This window comes from Anthonomus grandis, chromosome 1 (genome assembly GCF_022605725.1).
Source record: "Anthonomus grandis grandis chromosome 1, icAntGran1.3, whole genome shotgun sequence".
In the NCBI taxonomy this organism is placed as follows: Eukaryota; Metazoa; Arthropoda; class Insecta; order Coleoptera; family Curculionidae; genus Anthonomus; species Anthonomus grandis.
In genome coordinates, this window is record NC_065546.1 from 44512280 (window position 1) to 44535767 (window position 23488).

The window sequence follows — 23488 nt, forward strand, 5'->3', positions numbered from 1 at the left end:
TATAAGATATGTTTACAAAAAAAAGAACCCCTCTATAAAAGCAGAAACCAAGAACGTTGCCTAACGAATTTCCTAAGAAAGAATCGGTCAGCCGAACATAAAACGGTATGCAGGAGGCGGTTTGCTCCTGTTGCTGTCGCATTCCTGCGATTAACTTGGATAAAGTACGCGGCCGTAAATCACCGCAGGACCATTGTCGCCCATCGCTGCTGATTAGGTGATGTGCTGCTGCTGCGGCTGCTGCATCCGCTCTCAGGAGAGCTCCGATCATTTCTGCAGAAGCTTTTGCATGGTCTACGATGGCCATTAGGTTGTTAAAATGGAGATTTGCACGGACCTCACCGGTCGTTTGTGCCCATAGGTGGATTTCGTTCAGTTTTATAACTTAGTTCCGTTCTAGGTATATTTACCGTAATAATATGCTTTTATATATCAGATGTTTAATATTTTAGTTTTGATACTTTTTGGTATTGGTCTTTAATATTATGAACGAGTATGAAGCTTTTATCAAGAAAAAATTCTATAAGCAATGTTATTTAACTGTACTTTTTATTAACAATTCATTTTATTCTGGAATTCATAACTTTTTCTTTTGAGCCTGTTTTCATAAAAATCGGTTTGAAATTAATGGCACTTATTACGAATTTTTTCGGTCTAAATAACGAATGTACAAAAAAGCAGACTTTAAATTGTATGTATTAAAATTAATATACAGTGCTCTCAAATTTATATTTGACACAGTTCTGTAAATCATCTCCAGGTAACCTCACTTTTATATGTCAAATCGGAACCTCCATCGTGTGACACAATATTGTAGGCAGCATTAACATGTCTATTCAACGGCGCCAAAAAAATTAAATTGGTTAACGTACCAGGCAATCGTGAGCTACAATGTTTGGTAATAATTAATATTTTATCGACGTCATACTTTGGTACGTCAAATGGCTATCCTATAGTATTATATTTATAGGGTGAATTACAGGCCAATCACTGACAAAGGTTTGTTCAATTTTTACAATACTGTCGAATCAATTAACTTTAACTCAATTCTCAATACCAACCAAGATATAAACAACAGAGCAACAACAACAACAGTGCAACTTTCAACGGTTTAATAGGTAATGCTATGGAGGAAAGTTTCCCTATTAAATCTAAAATCTTTAAATCGGGCTCTAAAGAAAACAAACCTTCATGGTTTAGTGAACATCTTAGGAACATGAGGGAAAGGTTACGAGCACTACATGTGCACACTACATTTGCAGCACCCTACTATGGTTTCTAAGCAAGAGTTAACTCAGTATAAAAAGTCCTATCGGGGAGAGCTGTGCAAAGCCAAAAAAGCTGCAAATGACAACTTTATTAAAAGCTCGGAAAATAAGCAGGCAGCAATGTGGAGTTTAATTAGTTCAAAAAATGCTACATCTATTTCTTCAAAAAATCAAACTGCTCAAACTTTTAAAATCTTTTTTGTTTACATTGCAGAAAGTATAGTCTCAGAATTACCTACACCCACAAACAATTTTTCCACATTTTTAACTCCTGGTAGATTCACCACTGACTCTTTTAAATTTCATGAGGTGACTTTCAATGTGGTTAGAGATAAAATAAACTCTCTTAAAAATAAAAAGAGCAAATACTATTTTGATCTTAACTTAAACTCATTAAAACAATTAAAAATATTATCATTTATCCATTGACAAATCTCTTAAATGCCTGCATAAAAGAAAGCATTTTTCCTACATATAAGGTGGCTAAAGTGATACCAATATATAAAAACAAAGGTTCAGTTGATGATGTGTCAAACTATCGCCCAATATCACTGTTGCCAATTTTCTCAAAGATTCTGGAATCACTCATGAAGGATCAAATGTACCAACAGTTTGAAAATAACAATCTCCCTATGCAGGTTCAGTTTGGTTTCAGGAGTAACAGGTCAACTGCATTGGCTATTGAGAGTTTGGTGGATTTTTCATCAAGGGGTCTGGAAATGGGTTTCGACACCTATCCTTCATTCTTTGACCTGACAAAGGCCTTTGACTGTGTATCTTATGAAATTTTATTAAGCAAGCTCTGTTACTACAACTTTCATTCAGAGAGCATTGCCTTTGTCAGGTCATACCTGTATGGCCGACTCCAATATGTGTCATACAATGCTAGTGTATCTGATAAACAGCCATTACATCATGGAGTACCACAAGGATCCGTTCTAGGCCCACTCTTAATCCTTATTTATGTAAATGACTTGCCTTATTTTACAGACCGGGCAAATGAGCATAAGTTGATCCTGTTTGCTGATCACACTACTCTACTCCAGCATCATCACCCGGCAAAACAGAAAATCGCCAGTACAGAGGAAATAGAGAGTAAAATGAGGGAATGGTTTGTAGCAAACAAACTAAACCTTAATGCTACAAAAACACAGCATCTAAATTTTTCACTTCGAAACTCTCAAATAGATCTGCCACAGGATGAATCTGTAAAGATCTTGGGTGTACTTCTTGACTCTGGTCTCATTTGGGAAAACCACATTATTCAGCTGGCATCACTGCTGGGTCACTCTACTCATGGGGAGAAGATATCTGGTTTACAGCGCAGGTGCATAAGGGCTATGACTGGTTTGGGGCACCGTGACTGTTGTCGACACTGTTATTCTGAACTTGGCATCCTCACTTTTCCATGTGGCAATGTTTGACTTTTATAAAAAATAATCTACCATCATATTTAACACACAGTAATATACATCAGTATTCAACTCGAAACAATCTGAATATTTTGCCGGAATTTCGCAGGCTTGGGAGAACCCGCAGAGGAACTGTTTATCATGGGATTTGTTTCTATAATGTGTTACCATTGCAGGTTAGGGAACTTAATGAACAAGCTTTTATTTAAAAAAATAAAAACTATTTATTAAAAAAGTCTTTTTATTGATTTGAAGAGTACCTAAATAACAATTTTAATGACCTAATTTAACTGTTTTATAAATATTGTGTGTCTATTATAAGTATTAAATTGAGTGTCTGTAGATTTTAATTATATATAAATTTTAGAATCTTACTGTATATGTGCGTATATAATTTTTATTTATTAATTTTAGTTAATACTTAAGTTTTAAATCATGAAATTGCATTTTATATATTACCGTTTATATTGACTTGTAAAAACACTATGTGTAATATTACGAATAATAAAAATAAAATAAAAAATAAATGTGATACATCATTTTAAAGGGCATACAATTTCCTGTCTAACCAAACTGCCAAAAAACAAAATCGGTTAACGTATAAGTGAATAGTAAGCAAAAATGTGTGGTAATAAAAGACATTTTATCAACTTAAACTTTGGTCAATTGATTATTTTAAATGTTAAGATGTCTCAGAAATTATTTTAAATGGCTAACAATTTTCCATCTTACTTCGTCAAAAAAATTGATGCAACTTAAAACGATTTACCAGTAATAATGGATGGTAATAAACAGTTGAGACCAAATATATTTTTTTTAAATATGCATCTATTATTTGCGAGAAAATAAATAATGCTACCTCGAAATTTTCACGAAAATTTTTTAGCAGTATAATATTTGGCGCATTTATTTTACTAGTATTTTTTACAGTACCTAATAGGTATAAAAATATCACTGCAGTAACTAACACTTTTCATACGTTTAAAAACCTCTTGATCATTATTGTCAAAATTTTCATTCTGACGCTCAGTTAAAAATTTCAGAAGTGCGAATAATTTAAAATGTAGTACACGCTTGCCGAAAGAACAGGATATTTAAATGACAGACATACAGACAAGAACGTAGATCATAAATATGTACTAGAATTGGTAAGGAAATTTGAGGAAACGGGATCTGTTTGCAATAAAAAGTGTACTAAGGAACGGGTTCTTAATAAAGCATGCGATATTAATTACTGAAGTATTACTTTAGTATGTATACTTTAGTACTGAAACAATTCGCAATGGATCCAACATTGTCTATCCCCAAAGTTGCAGAGTTAACTAATATTTCAATAGGTTCTGTACACAATAGTTTAAAAAAAAAAAAAATAAGTTTTTTCCCTACAAAATTCAAATCCTTCAACAACTAGAAGACGATTTTAATAGGAGAATTGAAATGTGCGACCTGATGTGCCAGCGAATTGACGAGGATCCCCATTTAGTAAAGCACATCTGCTTCAGTGAGGAGTCAACTTTTTTTCTAAATGGACTGGTAAACCGGCATAACTGTAGATACTGGAATAATAAAAATCCACACCTTTTTCAAGATGATCATAATCAGTATCCTGAAAAAATTAATGTACAGGCAGGAATTTATGGTAACGAAATCATTGGGCCATTTTTTTTGGAAGAAAATTTAACTGGACAAATTTATTTAGTCTTCCTTGAAAATACCATATATCCTTCAATCGTCTAATCTTCGGAAAGAGCAAGTGTATTTCCAACAAGATGGAACTCACCAAACACCACTAGATTTTTTGCTTTGGGGTATTTAAAAAGCAACGTTTATAAAACCCGACCTGACAATATTAATGATTTAAAGGATCGAATTACTCGCGAATATAGAGATATTAGCGGACAAACACTTGTCAATGTTCGTGAGGAATTTCGAAACAGACTTTATTATTGTCTCGCGAAAAACAGAGCACATTTTGAGCACTTGATAAAATAAATTCTGTAAACCAATTAAATTGTTTATTTTTTAAATACCGTTGGGGTGGTAGATTGTATGTCCTTTAAATTGATGGATCTGTCACACTATAGGATAACCATATGACATACCAAAGTATGCGTCGATAAAATATTCATTATTACCAGACATTTTAGCTCACTATTCGCTGGTACCTCATCCAATTAATTTTTTGGCACTGCTGAGGAGACATTTTAATGCTGCTCACACGATAGGGATTTTTACATATTACAGTAAGCTTAGCTAGAGGTGCGAAGGTGATTAAAAGGACTTTGTCAAATACAAAATTAAACGTCGCCCTGTATATCTATATTGACGTATATTTTTTTTGAAAAAGTTATTAAGGGTGGTTCGTTTTGAAATGAAAGCACTGCATAATTAAACTGACATGTTAAAAATGTACTACACCGCGCTTCAAAACTAACGCATAATTTTATTTCAAATATTTTTTATTTCTGAAACCATAGAAGTACATGTATTGTTAAAACGGTTGGTTTTCGATAAATTGTAAATAAATGAATACTTGGAGATTGGATCTTTGGAAGCAATAAAACGAACAAAGATAAAAAGTGTTTAGGTTGATATTTCTCCATTCAGAATTCCATGCGTTTTACTTCAGTAGAGTGATAAGATACTCGACGTGATTTTAACTTTACGTAGTGAGTTCTTGCAAAATAAATCCGCCGCAACGAGAAAACTACAAGTTGTCAGAAGCTGACTGTGTTAGAGTTATAACACTTCACGAAGGAGGGTGTACCCAAATTCAGCGTGCTGAAAGATTTAATGTTAACCAGTCAACAACAGTTTTGAGTCGGTTTGTACAAACTGGTAGCGACATTAGAGGACTTGGCCAGGGTTGTGGAAGAGTTACAACCTTTGCTGAAGACCGATTTCTACGAATTCATTCCTTGAAGCAGCCGTTCGTGACTAGCAGTTCTTTAGAAGATGAGTTTTTAGAGCGTTACAATTTTAGAATAAGTCAAAACACAATTAGAAAAATGCTAGCGGAGACCAATATAAGGCCTGCTAAAGCAGCTACTGGTCAGTTATTCACCAGAGAGCATAGGAGACGAAGACTACAATTCACTCAGGAATAGAAGATTGGGCACATTTAACATGTTTAGCAATGAATCCATATACTGTCTTTTGTGACCGAGGAAGTGTACCAGGAGAACGATATGCGCAGTGCAATAAAGTGAGAACCGCCAGTTATCGTCGCAGGACAGTAATGATATGGGCGGAATTAATTACAGTAATAGATGGCCGCACAGAATTAGTACTTCCCATTCGCCCCTATGTTGGAGCTAATTTTCTGCTTATACACAATAATGCGCGACCACACATGGCAAGGGTGAAAGAAGAAGTTCAAATCGCTACCATGGATTGGCCACCCAGAAGCCCAGATATGAATCCAATAGAGCATGGGGAGACGACTGCGACAGTTGCCAAGATCCCCCAAACAACTTGAAAGACCTTTATTTGAGATTAGTAGAAATTTGGGGTCAGATAGTTCAAGATCAAATAAGGGTCCTAATTATTAGTATGACGGATCATTGTTAGGTTGTTATAAAAGCCAGAGGGAGAAAACCCGTTATTGATTTTTTTTCGATGTTACAATTTATGTATTTTGTAATAGAATTATGTGATTTACTGTTTGGAATAAAATTTTGAGAACACATTGTGTATTTTTATTTTAGTTATTTATAAATTAGTCTAGAAAGACAAAAAATGGGCTGGAAGGATAGGAAAAAACATTCATTGAAAAAAAATGTAATTTCTAAAATTATGCATCAATTTTGGTGCGGAATGTATATTACTCCCTTGTCATTTCAAGCTTTGACAATGCGGATGTTGTTTATGGTCCTTGCCTTATATATAAGAGCACTAGCCTAACATATCCAAGGAATACATAATTGTTGTCTTAGGTTTCTTTATGGGATAAGGAGAAGTCAACCTATTAGCCATAAGGTTAATGAGGCTAAATAATTAAATGTGTAATTAGCGTCTATGGCTAGCCTGTATTATAAAGGGTGTTTCAATAAGAAGCAAGATTTTAGTGTTATAAAACATGGTTTTCTGTAGAAAATAATTGAAATATTTGTTGATTTAGAAACTATACATTTGGGAGTTACGTATGAAAACGAATTTGCTGGCATACGCGTACTCTTTTGACGGAATTTTCAATAATTGTATACAGGTGGTGGTATTTCATTGATTGGGTTTTAACGTTTCAATGATTGCAGGCTTATTGACATAAATATATGACTTCAGACAACCCGCAGTCAGAAGTCTAGTAGCGGTAAATCGGAAGAGCGTGGAGGTCAATTCTTATAACCAAATTGAAAAATTGCTCGACCCCGAGCAAACTTGTGCAAGATATTCATTGTTTCATGAGCGGTATGACATGTATTGTTCTGCTGAAACCACATGTCGTCAAGATCAACAGCTTCTAAATGAACACAACAACACCCTGTTAACGTTCGTCATTAACCGTTCCTGCATTACCTTCTTTGTTTCCGAAGAAAAACGGATCAGTTATTCCTCCAAATGTCACTGTATGCACACCATACAGTGATACGTTGTGGATGCGTTGCTTTCTGATGAATCATTCGTGGGTTTTCTCAACTCAAACTCAAAAATGCTTTATTCTCAATATAAACATAGAAGTTGTAGACAAAGCCAATAGACTGTAAATTAAAGGAATAAAAACGAGAAACTAATTTAAAATAAAAAATAAAATTATATAAAACTTTGAAAAATACTTAAATGCTAATCATTAAAAAATTCACCTAAACTATAGTACGCTTTACTAGCAAGAAATATTTTCGTCCTTGTACAAAGGCTTTTTTCAGTCTTAAGTTGTCTTATTTCGAGTTCCACTCGAACAAATTATTTAACAAATTGTTTAATGTTTATTAAACAGCTTTCTACCTCCATATATGATAGAGCTGCGGACAAGTTCGAAATGAGAAATGGGTAGCCTCAACAAATAATTTTGTCGCGTATTATAGTGGCTTCCTAAGCGGAGTTCCTGTTTATATTTTCTAAAAACTAAGCAAACTGTTTCCAAAATAAAAATACAACACAGGGTTAATATTATGACTTACAAAAAGCGGTCGACATGACTCACGAGGCTTGGCCCCACATAGATATCTAATGGCCCTTTTCTGGAGTATAAACACTGAACTAAAAAGTGAATTTGAACATGAACCCCAAAAGCAAATTCCATATCGAAGGTGCGACTCGATAATCGCGAAGTATGCAGATCTGGCGATGGAGAAATTAAGACTGGTGGCAATAACCCTTAGGGCGTAGCAGCCTGATGAGACTTTTCTACATACCTTCACAATATGGTCTTCAAATTTAAGGAACTTGTCTATGGAAAGACCCAAAAACTTACTGAACGGTGGCATGGTGATGGCTTCATTATTTAAACATATATCATTTGTATTACATTTAAAATTAAGGATATTTGTTTTGGAAACATTAAATGTCAAAAAAATTGCATCACACCAGTATTTTATTTTTAACAAATCTGCACGTATATTGGCCCAAAGTCGTGCCAGAGGATGGTGGTATCATCGGCAACCAATGTAAATTTGCCAGTTACCTGCAGTTGTGGCAGATCGTTCACATAAATGAGAAAAAGTAAAGGACCAAGTACTGATCCTTGCGGAACACCCACATTTATATTAAGTTCCTTAGAGATACCACCATTAAATTTGACAGTCTGGACACGATTTGATAAGTAGGAACGAAACCACTCAAGGGCAGTTCCTCTGAAACCATAGAGCTCCAGTTTCATCAGCAGCACTCTGTGACTCACGCAGTCAAATGCCTTGGTCAAGTCACAGAATACCGCTGCTGCAACTTCACCAACATTCAGTCGGTTGTACAGGTGCCCTAGAAAGCTAAAGATAGCATCATTTGTGCTCACAGACTCACGAAAGCCAAACTACTGAAGACTCAATAGGCCAAACCTATTTAAAAATGAAACCATCCTCACCTTAACGAGCCGTTCCACTATCTTGGCTAAAGTAGGCAATAACGCTATAGGTCTAAAGTTAGAAGGTCAGTCGCGATCGCCACCCTTGTAAAGAGGAACAATCATTGCTCTTTTTAAGCACTCTGGGAAAACTCCAGACATAAATGAAAAGTTAATTGACTCGGCCAAGACTTGCAAAGCAACAAGAGGTAAAGCAGAAAGTATTTTAAGAGAAAGCCCATCCCAACCTGATGAACTCTTATTCTTAATATTAACCATTAACTATTTAAGCTCTTCTACACTTGTAGGGGCAAAAAAGAAAGATTCGGCTACTACCACATTGCTGAGATAGCTCCGGGGATTTATTTTTTGTGAGAGATTGGCTGCAAGGTTACTAGCAATATCACAGTAGAAGGAATTGAGGACATTGGAATCTAAGGTACTTGGAATAACCAAGACATTATTTTTGCCTCTTAGCTCATTTAAAATCTTCCAAGACTCTTTTGCTCTGTTGGAGGAATTATTTATCCTCCTTTGAAAGTAGGTCCACTTTTTGTAGACCATTTTGATTGAGTTTCTGTAAATCTTGCGGTATCTGTTATAATAATTTAAAAATGTTGCATTGTTCATAGCGTATTTCCTAATGTAAAAAAGGGAACGCATATTTTTCCCAGATACTCGTAAACCCTTAGTATACCAAGGTTTTCTATTTGGTTTCTTAATATTGACAACAGGAAAAGCAGTGTTAAAATGGTTTAATACTATTTGATGAAAACTATGCAGTGGGTTAACAGTAGTCAATACATTATTCCAACTTGACATATTGCAAAGCAAAGAAAATTTGCGGAAATTAGCTCTAGTATAAAGTCTATCGCGTCCAAACTTATTCTCATTAGCTGCACTATTAAGCTTTACTAATCCCACTATTGCCTCATGGTCAGACAAACCGGCATTGATTGTTGTACACTGATTTTCGTGTTGGTTAAAATTCGTACAGAAGTAATCTATCAGTGAGGAAGAAAATGCTGAAATCCAGGTTGGCTGATCCACGTCCATCTTAAAATCAAATGAGTTTAACAGATTAAAAAGCATTCGATTTGATCCATTAGATTTGTCTAAAAAATTTACATTGAGATCGCCAGACAGAATCAACATCGCATTAACCGAAATGCGGCAGTTTTGCTTGTTAACAAAGCCATTGAGGTGAAAATGAGCCTCATCATTGAGAATGACTTTTTTGATTATTATTTTCACAGTAGATGAAAAAAGCAGAAACGAAACTTGGCAGACGGGAGTTGGTAAACACGGTACAACAACAGATTGTCAAAAATTATTAGCAAAATGGTGAAAGTTTAATTGTCACTATTAGAGTGCGTTCAATATTTGGTAAAAAGAATGTTTTTAATTGCATCCGATATACAAATAATGTGCACAAAATTAAGTTACCTCGATTTGAGGTGGCTTCTTAACTGCAACACCTTTGTAATTTTTGTATTGGACTACTTAGCCTTAAATTCCTTTTTTTCTTGACACTTTCATTACCCTTTTTCCTTTTTTTTTTCAGAATCGTATTTTGAGAAAAAACTTCCACGTATTCACTCATTTTAACTATTAACTCATAATGTGATTATTTATAACCTCATTAGGTCCATGGATCAAATGACTATTTTTATTTAGTACAGCCCTATCTACAAGGATTGATTTTGAGGGTTAAATTAGTCATTAGTTAGGTAAATAAGGTTAAAATGTCAGTTGAAGTGAGTTTAGACGAAGAATTATAGGACATAACTTCTAAATCTTTAAATGTGTTATTGTTTAAAGATAATAAAAATTAACTAATTATTTCTTTTTCAAGGTTTAAGCTTATCCCCTGTATTTTCTTTTTTATTTTTGTGTACAAAAATAAAAACCTCGTAAGCTAACATCCAATAAAAAGTCAAACTTGTCATTTTGGTACTTTAAAATAAGTCCTAGGTGTTTACACCGAAAAAAAACCTTATTTAATCTACCCTGTTTGGGAAGCATCAAATTCGCGTATCAAATTGGCTTTGGTACTACAATAATAACAAAATATCCAATTAGAACCATAAAATACTTAGACGGTTTTGATTTTCCAATTGACAGTTTCGTATTTTCTTTAAAAAACAGACTGATCTTAAATTTACATTGAAAACCTGAAGACAAATCGACTCATATATCGCGTTACATTGTCGCCGTACATTCATTCCTCTCAACATAATTTACCAGAAGCACTTAGCGGCCGCGAATTTTTCTGAAAAAAAGTGTACCCCAAGCATTACCAACTTAGAGAATAAATTAGTTGATAATAACCACATTACACTTAAATCCTCTCGCAGGACTTTTAGCACATAAACGCTAAACTGCGCTTTATATAACCTGTTGTGGACGGTGGGAATGTGAATTTCGCAACATTGTAAATTTACGCTTCAATAATTCATGATACGTCGCGGGGGAAGAAAATTTACGATATCGGAAAAAAGTGGCGTTTTTCTTTGATCTATCCAGCGGAGCCGGGAGTGATTTAATAATGCAACACGAAAGCCGTGTGGCGTTTTGTCCACGCTGCCCTGGAGCGATTTAAATCGATTATATATGCGTGCGATTGATGTTGCTCTACTACATCGATTATTTTAGTAAATAAGATTATTTTTGGCTGCAAAGCTTGAAAAATGTGATTATCATACCTGGACAAGGCTAAAAATGTGAAAAATTATTTTAAAATATCAGGATCAAATAATAAATAAGAGCAAACGCAGGGAAAGAAATAAAAATGTATTTATAAGAAGTAAATTGAAAAAATCTTTGGAAAAACTGGAAGATTTAAAAAACGGCTCTAAAAGTAAAAAAAAAATAAAAATTACTTAAGGTCTGCAACGTATGAAAAATTATTTCACATCCGTCGAAAATAAACAAAATTAAATAAGATCTCTAAACTAAAGCTTAGCAGATATGCACAATTTTTTTAAATACCTGGAATACTTGACAAATTATTTCAAATCTCTGGAAAAAATTAAGTATAATATCAAATCCTGCCATGATGTAAAAACTATTTAAAATATCGGTATAAAATAAAAGTAAACGCCTGGAAAAAATCGAAAAATTATCTCAGATGCCTGGAATATAATTGAAATATATTATTATTGTTATTTGTAAGGTATGACCTTAAAGGTATGATAATTATAAAAAATGAAAAATCATTTAATATACCTAAAAAATATGCACAATTATTTGAAATGCTTAAAATACATGAAGAGATATATTTCAAATTCCAATACCTCCTGGAATGAAATGAGAAAAATATTTCCAATCCAATACCAATTTGGTTTTATAAATTATGCAGTCGGAACCAAAGAGACTCAGAAGTTGAAATTCATATCTAGAGATACAAAGATGTCAACTGTGATGTATACGCTTGTCTAACCAATTATGAAAAAGCATTTAATAGCGTTCAACATCATAAATTGATTAATATCCTGAAAGAAGCCGGCTTGTACGATAGGTAATTAATTTCAAGTCTCTACTAGAATTAAACAGCAGACAGGGATTTGTCCTTTAGACTTTGATATTGAACATATGTTCTAAAAATTTCAATGAAGCCCTTAACGGAGTAAGAGATAGTTAATATTTGATACGCCGACGATACCATGGTGATAGCAGATAGCTTGAAAGCACTGCAAAAGTTAGTAAATTATATCGCGCAGTATAGTTAATGTCAAAGTCTTAAAATCAACTTAAAGGAAAAATGAAACAACACAAAAAGAGATGTAAATAGAGATCACCTATATGTCTACCTTGGAACTATCATAAGTAAACAGTGTGACAGTACACAAGAAATAAGGTAACTTATAGGAAAAGCAAGGACGGTATTTCACAAAATAAGTGCTATCTTCAAAAGTCACAACGTATGCCCTTTCTGTTTTATTATATGACGTAGAATCCTAGACGCTCACAGAAGCCATCAGTAAAAAACTGGAAGCATTTGAGATGTGGCTGTATAAAAGAATGCTCAGAATATCATGGACAGCTGGCATTACAAAAATAGAAGTGCTAAGAAGAATGAAAAAGACCTAGAAGTAATGTACACCGTAAATGTTGTTATGATAAATAAAAAAGAAAGGCTTGAGTAAAAGAGTGCCCAGAATAAGAACTGATCATGATTGCGAAACCTACGGACTTGTTCTGGAAAAAGTTTAGTAGAACTGTTTCGTTTAAGTTTATTTAATTAAATATGTTTGAGACAAGTAAAGAGAAATAATTGATGCTATTACAAATATTATATTCAGATCATATCAAAATATTATTAAATGAAAATATCTTGGTATTATGTAAATGATTCTATACAAGGTGTCTACTATAAAAACCGCCAAACTTTAAGAGATACTAGAAGATATGAGATCTACAAGTACTCACCGCGTTGGTGCTCAAAAGATCAAGAAATATAAAATTTAAAAATTTTTGTGATTTTCTTTCTTTTGCTCATGATATTGCTGTGAAAACAAATAGCTATCACAAAAGTAAATATATCATTGGAAAGCATATTAAATACAGTAGTTTTTGCTGAAAAAAAAACATGTCCCTATTTACCAAAATGAAGAAGATACCACTAATTTTGCACATTTCCCAAATGTTACATTTGACTTTTGATAACATCCGGTATAAAAAATTACTCAAAAACTTAAATATACCCATCTTATAGCAAATTTAATTCTCTTTCAGATGGTATATCTAAATTTTATGTGGTTGTAAGAATAACGGAGATATTGTTTATATGAAAAAAAAAACATTTTATAAAATCAAAAAAATGTTAAATACCAGAAGAACTAAACAACTCTTCGAAAAAATGTTATACGACTTTTTTGTTGCAAATGACTTGTTTAATTACCTCTTAAAGTTTCGCGGTTTTTATAGTAGACACCCTGTTTAGTTAAAACTAAGGGAAATCTGTACTTAATAAATGACCTTAATAAATGATATCTGCTAGAATAGAATCTGTTTTGTTTTTTCTTGCCAATACTTAGTTATAAAGTATAATTTTGTTCAAAATATCTAGAATTTCTTCCTGGAAAAACATGAAAAATCGGGAAAATTTAAAGGGAAATTTAAAAAAAATATTTTGAAAACCATATCACTGAAAAACATTCATTCGAATTCAACTATTAGTGACGTAATTAGATCGCCGTCTTCCTCAGAGGACATTTATGAACTTGAAACATTGAAAATTGATCAGAATCTGATGATGATTAAGTGGAAGCTATAAATAGTACTAATAAGGTTAGCGAACTTAGTGATATTTCTAAATAATTAGATGTCAGTAGTGAGCTAAGGTTGAGGGCAATAAACTATAATATAAGTTAAGATTTTTAATAAAAGAATTCCAAATATTATTCCTTCAGATCTCTAAGAACAACAAAATTATTCTGAAATTCATATATTTCCTCTTAAATTTTACACCTATAGAAGGCCATCTGTTAAGTGGTGACAGCGTTCGCGAATGAACAATTATATTTTATGCGGATTCTTTATAAAATAAAAATATATATCACCTTTATTACAGATAAAATAATTATTACTGTTTCTTATAAAATTAGATAGACTTATCTAATGATGCCATTTTTAATGACATTTGTTCATTTGCGCCATGTTGGCTTTTAGGAATTAAATTAAATGCATATGCAATTTTAGGAAAAACATACTTGAATTACGATTTAGTTTGTGATATTTCTAATTTATTTATGTACATTGCATAACTGCAAGGCAAAATTGAGTGAAAAAATTGCAACTTTTTTAATCTTAATTTTATGAATTTATTTTTACTTATCCAAAATCTTTAATATACCGAAAGGGCATCAAAATTGAGATGCGAATATGCACCTATATAATAATCATTAGAGGTATGATCAGCCAAGCCGCCATGGTGTTGTTCTCAATTTCGCCATTTTTCTTTTCTTTTTACAAAAGCTATAAAACTTATAAACTTTTTTAATTTTATTAATCTTAAAGTCTTATATAGTCTTATAAGTTAGTTATAAAACATAACGTTAATAAAATAATTTTGTAAATATTTTATTATGAGCTGGAAGTGATTTTATAATCTGATATAAAACTATGAAACGAGTTTAATGAAATAAAAATATTTTATTAGCGTGGGCTCCTTTTGAGCTTATACACAATTTATAAATGCTCATAAGAGCAAGTTTGACGACAATAATTTTTTTTTATTATGTTATAATTATCATTATCATGAACATTATTTATATTTTTTTCACTCATCACTCTGTATAAAGGTGTGGATTAATAAACGTTATTATTATTGACTAGACTTGAGGGTTAAAATGCTGCTGAAGAGCATATTTATAGACTCGCGGAACGCCAATAATGTATTCACCACATTAAAACCATCAAGGATTTTAATTCATAGATTCAAAATTCGAACATCGGCGTTCACACCTAAAGTAACCGAACCCAAAGCAAGGTGGAAGAATTTATTGTAACCGGGAAGAGCGGCCGGTGATTTATTAAGGAGATTAAAGCGGACACCCACGTCCTGCTGCATTTCGCATGCATACCAATCGTATAAGATTTTAAAACGATTCTCATCCTCCCATACAACGGTGTCACTAATGTCACTCTTAAAACAGGCGAGAGATGGTCATTTCCTGCTCCCGCTGTTTGCTTCTGCTTCTTCTGTTGCAGTTTGCTGGCCTCTTTCTCGTACCACTTGGCCTCTCGAGTGGTACATACCGTGCGGCCGAACGAGATGGGTTTAAGGTTCTAGAGAACTGCATTGTTGGGCGTTGTCTCTTTTTAGAGCAATACCCCCAATTTTACGCCTTTTATTAATAATAATAATAATGTCTATATATGAAAATTAAATTATCGTTAAAAATCCTTTAATTAAAAACAAAAACTATAAAAATCGGGTCAGAATTGCCATATTTTTTCAGGAAACTTGTAAATTGTTGAATGAGTTTATTGCAAGTTAAGAAAACGTTGACTTGAAATAAATTCGTCTAAACATTATTAACTTTATCAACATTTTCATAGAAGTTTTTTTCCATTTAACAACTGTTGAATTTAAAATAAATTTCACATTCATTTCACATAAATTGACATTCTTTTAAGAAAGTTTGCGCTCCTAGACTTGGAACAAACGTTGTCCATTCAAAAACTACTAATTTCGTCAACATTTTCAGAAGGACCTTTTTTGTTCCCAATTAAAGACTTCTCGATTTAAATCAAACTTCATGACAATCGGGTTAAATATGGCATATCTGTGGCCATTTTGTTGGTATATTGGCCAACCTTGACTTGGAACAAATTCATTAAAAAACTATAATTTCATTAATATTTTCATTCAAAAACTATTAGTTTTATCAAAATTTTGATAAAAACTTTTTTATTCTCCATTAAAAACCCTTTACTTTAAACCAAATTTCATCGAAATCTATCCAACTATTTTTATTTCACCGTACGACACTTTTAATCTAACCTAACTTTAAACACAATAATTAACCTTATTTTCAAAAAAGTACAGATTTCCCCTTAGTTTTAACTATACAGGGTGTCTACTATAAAAACCGAAAAAGTTGGTGTTTTGGGAGTTCTTATTCTTCAAACTCTAAATTTTATCATTGGTTTGCTTGGTCAGTTTTTAAAATTAATTGTCTCCTTAGTTTTCCACACCTTGTTCTTCCGTCGCATTTTTTTGTAAATATCAAAAAATATTAGCACATTTGTAATGTCAACCTTACCTTCGTGAATTTTTTCTAGTATTAACATATTTTTGACAGTAAATATTGAAAAATTACTTATAATAACTAATCAAATTTAAATAAATTGAATCACAAAGATTATAGATAGACACCAACGGCCAATCACAAAGATCAAACTTTAAGACTCACAAGACAAGAAAATACTGAATTAGATTCGATAAGTAATTTTAAAATTGTCGAATAAGATAGAGGCTTTCACCAACGCCTTTTTTGAGTAACTTGATTAACCGAAGTTATACGTATATACGTTTCACGGAGATCAGGTCTAATAAAGCATCAAGAACAGCTATTTATGTTACAAGTGTGTAAAATAAGCCTTTTTTGATGAATGGGAAATTTGTCAGCAAATCCCATGAATAAAAAAAGGGGATTTTACACACGTGTAACATACAGAATTTTTTCTACCACCGAAGAAAACATAAAAAAAAATCAAAAATATCAAACTACTTTACGCACTTAAATGACTTTACGGTAAAAAAAGTCAAAACATTTTTTGACAAATTGTAAATTAAATGTCCAATAAGCGTCAAATTACTTTTTAGGCATTAGTGCGTAAAAAGACTTTTTTATGCACTAGTGCGTAAAAAGTGAAACTTTACACACCCTGGGAAATGTGTAAAGTGACCGCTTTATGCCCGGTAGTAGAAAAAATATTTTAATGATATAATCGTGCGAATTTTTACAAGCTTTAGATGGTACTTAAGATAAATAGTACTGGGGTGATTCTAATAGTTCCAGGAATTTTCTGCTAATTATTAATATATTTTTAAATTTACCATGAAAATGTAAATTCAAAAAAATGTCATTAATTGGCAATTATTGTCTAATTTCTTGAAAATTCGAGTAAAATTTCCTAGGCTCACAAATTTTTTGAAGTGTTCTAAGTGCACTATATTTTTTTCAAATTTTTAAATTTAGAATTAATTCCTCACAAAATGATTAAGTATGACATACTCGGGCTTTGATATATAAAACTACCGGTAAGGAGCCCATTTTCAGGGTTAATTTAAAATTGTTTTTTTCCTATGTTACCATGCAAAATTTAGCAGAAAAAAACAATTTAAAGATGATCCAGACAGTAATAGAGAAATGAAACATCTTAAACCAAAATCAGCATCAATAAAGAAAAATATACAGCAAAAAGTCACATACGATAATGACCAACTCAGCTTTCCCGATCGAACTGCAATGCTTAAAACTATTTAAGATATCATCCACTAGTACAGTCAATCTGTAATATTAAAAAAAATATATATCCGATTCTCTGATTTTTGGAGGGTCAATAGTGGTTTATGAGAGAAGCCTAAATTCCAAAAGTTGAGAGCCTCCTTCTCCTTGTTTTTTGAGAAACTCAAAAAAATTTGGATTCGTTTTTCTGGCTAAACCGTAGGTCGGACAGAAAAATTGATCAGGCATAAAATGAAGAGAATCTTATTCTTCAGTTCCATATTGTTTTACATAACAACCCAAGTCTTTGCAGTTTATGCAATGTACATACACTACCACTCAAAAGTATTTGCCTACTTATGACTGTTTTAAAGTTATAATCAGTTATTCTTATGAAACGGTTTAATTATAACAAAAAGAATATAAACAATACATTTTTCAATTAATTAAATTTAAGAAAATCAAATTTTGGATTCATCTACATGTCCGCCTCGATTTTGAATAACAGCTTCACATAGTTTCGGTAGCCTTGTAATTAATTTGTCCAAAGTTTCCTGAGGTATCTTGTGCCACTCTTCTTGGATGCTCCTCCACAAGTCTTCTTTTGATCCCACAGTAATTCGATAGGATTAAGGTCCGGTGATTGTGGGGGCCATACCATAACTTTCAGAAGATGTTGCCTTTGTAATTGACCTAAATATTGCTTGCACAATTTCGACGTGTGCTTGGTCATTGTCATGTTGAAAGATGAAGTTTTCCCCAATTATTCGAGTACCAGAAGGAAGTACATTGTCACTTAAAATTGTTTTGTAGCCCTCTTTTCGAAGAATTCCCTCTCTTCTAATTAGATCGCCCACTGCAGATCCTCGAAACAACCCCACACCATCACCGAACCACGACCGTGTTTAACGGAGGCCAGCGACCCTTTCATTGGCATAATAGCGAACAAAAACTCGCCTCTTCGTTCCAAAAATCTCGAATTTCGACTCGTCACTCCAGAGAACTTTCTTCCAGTCATCAATGGTCCATTCTTTGTGTGATTGGGCTTACTCAAGTCTTTTCTTCTTATTAACATGCTTCAGTAGCGGTTTTGATACAGCTAAACGTCTTTAACCAGTCGCACTGGGACCCTAACAGTATACCCGGAGAATATGGAAGGAGGGGGTTAGGAACTAACCCCAGGTTTCCTTGAAACCGGAACAGGGGGGTTAGCGACTGACCTCAGATTTTTGTGTGTAGGTGCTTTTTTTTTAAGTAATAAAATGATCAACAAAGAATGAATGAATGAATGAACAATGATCTTACTAAAAAAAAAACATTTTATTTTTTTAAAGACTTAATAATAAAAAATAAGTGTGCAAAAAACTATTATTACAGATTGTGCAATGTCTAGTTGTTTTAATTTGTTCGCTGGCCGTATGCCTACGGCAAATATACTTTTCGCAATTAGAACATACCTTCATATATTTTCAGCCGATCTTGGACAAATAAAACATCTTCCTTTTTTGGAAATCTTCTGCACAGCGGACCGAGTAGCTGGTCCATTTGCCTCGCGACGAACTAAACCTCTTGTTGTGTGCTGGTCCTGTTGACATTCCAAACCAAAAATTTTCAAAGACGCTATATATTAATTTTCAAGTCCCTTATACTTTGACCGATTTCTCATGTTGATTTGACACAACTCCTTGCCTAAGCATTTAAGAAATATTTTTCTCCCAGATTTTTGTTTTAGTTTCTCTCTTGCCTAGTTCTCGTTACCTTTTATGAAAAGAATATAGAGGCAATTATATCGATCAGATTGAAAAAAACAGCCATCGGCCATCTTCTTGTGCCTCGCCGACAACTATATGCCCTTACACATTTATCAAGCGTATATCGACGCCGGCTTTTGTGGAGTTATAGTACAGAATAATTTCTGGCTGGTCATTTTTCACTTGCATATTATGATTTTGTGTAGAAAGAACAGTGACGACCTTCTTTTTGGGTACATAACTTACAAGTGTTTCACGGTCCCGAAAAGCAAAGCGAATAGTGCCGGGAGTTACATCCTTCAACGATTGTGGTCTTAGTTCTGGTGGAACATCTTTTCTGTTACTCATTATTGTTCCCACGACTATAAGATTTTGTTCCAACAAGGCATTTGCTGTTGGCACTGACGTAAATTTTCTGTCCATTGTGATATTGCGACCACTATTGTGCAATTTTGCTAATTCTACAAGACGTTTTACGACTTCTGGACCACTATTGTAATCTTTTGACTGATGATTTGGATTTTGGCCTGTGACACGCTTCCATATACATATCTCTTGCTGCAGCAAAGTTGTCGTATTCTTTACGAACATCTCGAGTAGTTTTATCATCAAACCTTATACATTTTTGGAGTAGTTGGAAACGGTAGTGTGAAAACGTAGCCCTATAAATTGGCAAATTCTCTTCATTGAATAAGTCGATAAGCGGATCTTTGTTTTGCTTGTAAGCACCTGCTGTTACAAGAAGCCGATGTAGTCTAATATTTCTTCTGTATATTTTTGTATGAAAGAAGATTGTGGAGTGCTTTCTTTTACAAGGGCGAGTTTCTGGTTCGTATATTGCGAAATAAATTCGAAGGTGTCGTCATCGAAAAAAAGTCGAATAGCTTCAAGTATGGCGTTTTAGGATTTACTCCATTTTTGAGACCTGGCGCTTCTTTCATAACATTAGCAGCAATTTGCCTTCGTCGGGCAATAGGATCAGATTGAAGTCAGATATAATTTGATTTATTACAGCTTTAGGCCGTGGACGACGTATTGCTGTAGAATCTAGAAAAAAAACAATCAAAACTACTAATAAACCATTTTGAAGATAGAAGTACCATTATTTTCTTCCGTACTACTACTTTCCTCATCTGATTCCTCATTCATAATTTCTTCAGAAGATTCATGCTGCTCTGATTGAATATTTGAAGCTAAAAGAATACAAAAAAATATAGAATACAAATGCAGTAAAATATTTGCCACAACGCGCTACGTTTTTATGATTTTTTTGGAACTAGTTATTTATTTACTTATTTATAATATACGTTACTTACTAGATAATGAGTTATTTTCCGTTTCTTGACAAAAGCGATTCTGCTGTTCACCTTGATCGTCATCGGATTCTTCATCTGAACTTTGCAAATCTGGATCTATGTAATCCCTCACATCATCTTCATCCTCAGCATAAAGAGCTTCTTCCAATTCGCGATCAGTCAAATATCTTCCACTCATATCAAAATGAAACAGTTAAAACTATAAAAAAACTGTATCAGCACTGAACTACACAACAACTGTAACGATAGTACTGGTCAAAAGTCGCTAGACGCGGGCACATCGGTATTTTTACAAAGGCGTAGGCATGTGGATCGTACTATGCATTATAAAAACGTACGCCGAAGGTTAAACATTTTACCATTACCAACAAATGTTATGTCTATGGGTTAAAAAAATACACAGTTTAAAAGTCCTAAAAGATTTTTGGATGGAAATTAAAAACAGCTAAGGAATGCTAAAAAAAATAGGGGGGATCAGGCACTGACCCCCCCGTTCCAGGTGCGACTGTTAAGACCAGCATTATAAAGTCGTCGTTTTACTGTCGAAACACTGACCGTTTTTTACGCTCCTTGTTGATTTTTGCTGCGATTTCAGGGGTGGTAAGGCGTCTATTGCGTTTGCTTGTAATTATAATATCTAAATCCTCCTTTGAACTTGTTGTCTTTGGCCTTCCCGATCGAGGTTTATTGCTAATAGTCCCTTCTCTGGTGAATTTCCTAACATTATATTCGACAGTCCGCCTTGGAATTCCCAAATCCGTCGAAATTTGACGGTTAGTCCTTCCAGCCTTATGAAGTCCAATGATAATACCTTTTGTTTCTACCAATAACTCTTTTGTTTTAGCCATTTTAAAGAATGTTGAAAAGCCAGCAAAGAAACGGTGACAATCGTCAATAAGCAAGCGAAATTATTTACCAATGTTACACAAAATCGATTCTTGAAGACTAAAAACCTTTAAATGTTTCAAATTTCATCGGAAACGAGCTGTAAACAGATTAGTTTTTTAGAAGAAGTGCATATTTTCCCTACATTGTTTGCAAGACTATTTTTAAATACTCGGTGTTTTTCAACGAACCATAGTTGATAGGTATGCTGTTTAAGCATATATGCAATTTACAAAAGAGATACAATCTAAATATAGGTATAAAGATAAGGTTTTTGTATCTAATTTAAAATATTAAAAAGAATACATGGTGATTGAGAGATGAATTGTAGAGAATAAGATTCTCTTCATTGTATGTTTGACCTACGGTTTAGCAAGAAAAACGAATCCAAAATTTTTTTGGGTTTCCCAAAAAACGGGTGAGGAGGCTCTCAACTTCAATTTTAAGCTTCTCTCATGAACTATTATTGACCCTCCAAAAATCAGAGAATCGGACATATTTTTTTAAAAGTAGCCTTTTTCCATGACAAATTGACTGTACTACACTCATTAGGCAAATAAAAGAAAACATTGAATAAATTGTCATGAAGATGAACAAATTATAAAAAAAAGTTAAAAGCCATATTCCACGGATCAACTCTTGATCATTCACTCCACATATTAGAATTGACCCACGAACTGCTTATATATTTTAGTTATTTTTCCTTCTTACAATCCTCCCTTTATTATATCTGTGACCTATCATGATCAATGACCTATTTACCCAATTGGAAATTGCTTAGTGAAACCATTAATCTATTTTACTGTTTATACTCATAAAATATGTTTGTTTCAGAAAATCCTAAGCCAATCAGTCGTAAGTGTTCACCTAGAAATCCGCCCAAAGTACCTAGTTCCTGACACCAACTGCTTTATAGACCACTTGGATAGCATACAAACTCTAGCCACATCCCATACGTATACTCTAATGGTCCCCATAGTAGGTAAGTTTTGCAAAAAAAAACCCTTCTTATCTTATTACACTAGTTTGATTTAACCGTTCGATAACTTGCATAATTAATCCCGTTTGAGCCTTTGAGTCGTTTTTATTGCTCGTAAATATATGCTGGGTTTTATTACCCGCTTATATATTTGTCCTCTTAAAGAGGGGGCCATCGTCTAGACAACGGCCTTCGTTCAGAATAGATCAAAACGTAATCTTAAGCACTTTGGGCGCTTAATTGAGCAAAAAGTCCCATTTATGTCTTTCTCGCCGCAGAGTTTAATTAAAAACGTTCAAAAGAGTTGTTGTTTAACACACTTATTACGACCAAATGTTGATAAAAAAATTATTAAAAAACTTCAAGCCACCTCATCATTATCATGTTTACTACTCATAATGACAATGATAACTTCTTTTCTTGATCTTTCTCGTATAATTCAAATTGAATATTTATGGTCCAACAGGAGATAAATCCTAATAATAAAAACAATTATTGTAATATCGACAGATAATGTAACAAATATGAAAAACTATGGACTCTTCTGTTACAATGAGTACGTTCAGCCGACGTCAGCGGCTGACTTTACGCGTTTATCTGCTGGGTGACTTTAGAGTAGCGATGCGGAAATTCGGCTGAACGAATTGATTTGTGACATTTGGTTGTTTCCAGTATAACATTAAAAGCAAAAAAAAATGAAACGAGAGTAAGTGTAAGAAACAATAACTGTAGATTTAGGATATACAGTTGCTTCCTTTTTAAAAAATATGTTTATACCTTAACTTTTTACGTATCTTAAATAATGAAATCACAAAAATTTCTATTTTTCATTATTGTGCAAAACTTTCCTCAACACTTTCTCTTATTCTTTTCAATTCATTTAATTTCACCTCCTCAATATCCAACTGCCTTTTTCTAAATT

The 23488-nt window shown here is 33.3% G+C and overlaps 1 protein-coding gene across 5 annotated transcripts in view; it reads left to right on the forward strand.

The window, feature by feature from the left end:
• Positions 1-23488, forward strand: part of LOC126745258 (telomerase-binding protein EST1A-like) — a 216068-nt gene that overhangs the window by 187080 nt on the left and 5500 nt on the right. For all 5 annotated transcript variants that reach the window (XM_050453028.1, XM_050453020.1, XM_050453031.1 and 2 more), the window contains one exon: positions 22422-22569. In XM_050453028.1, coding sequence (XP_050308985.1) covers positions 22422-22569 — 148 coding nt within the window. The remainder of the gene's footprint in view (positions 1-22421; positions 22570-23488) is intronic.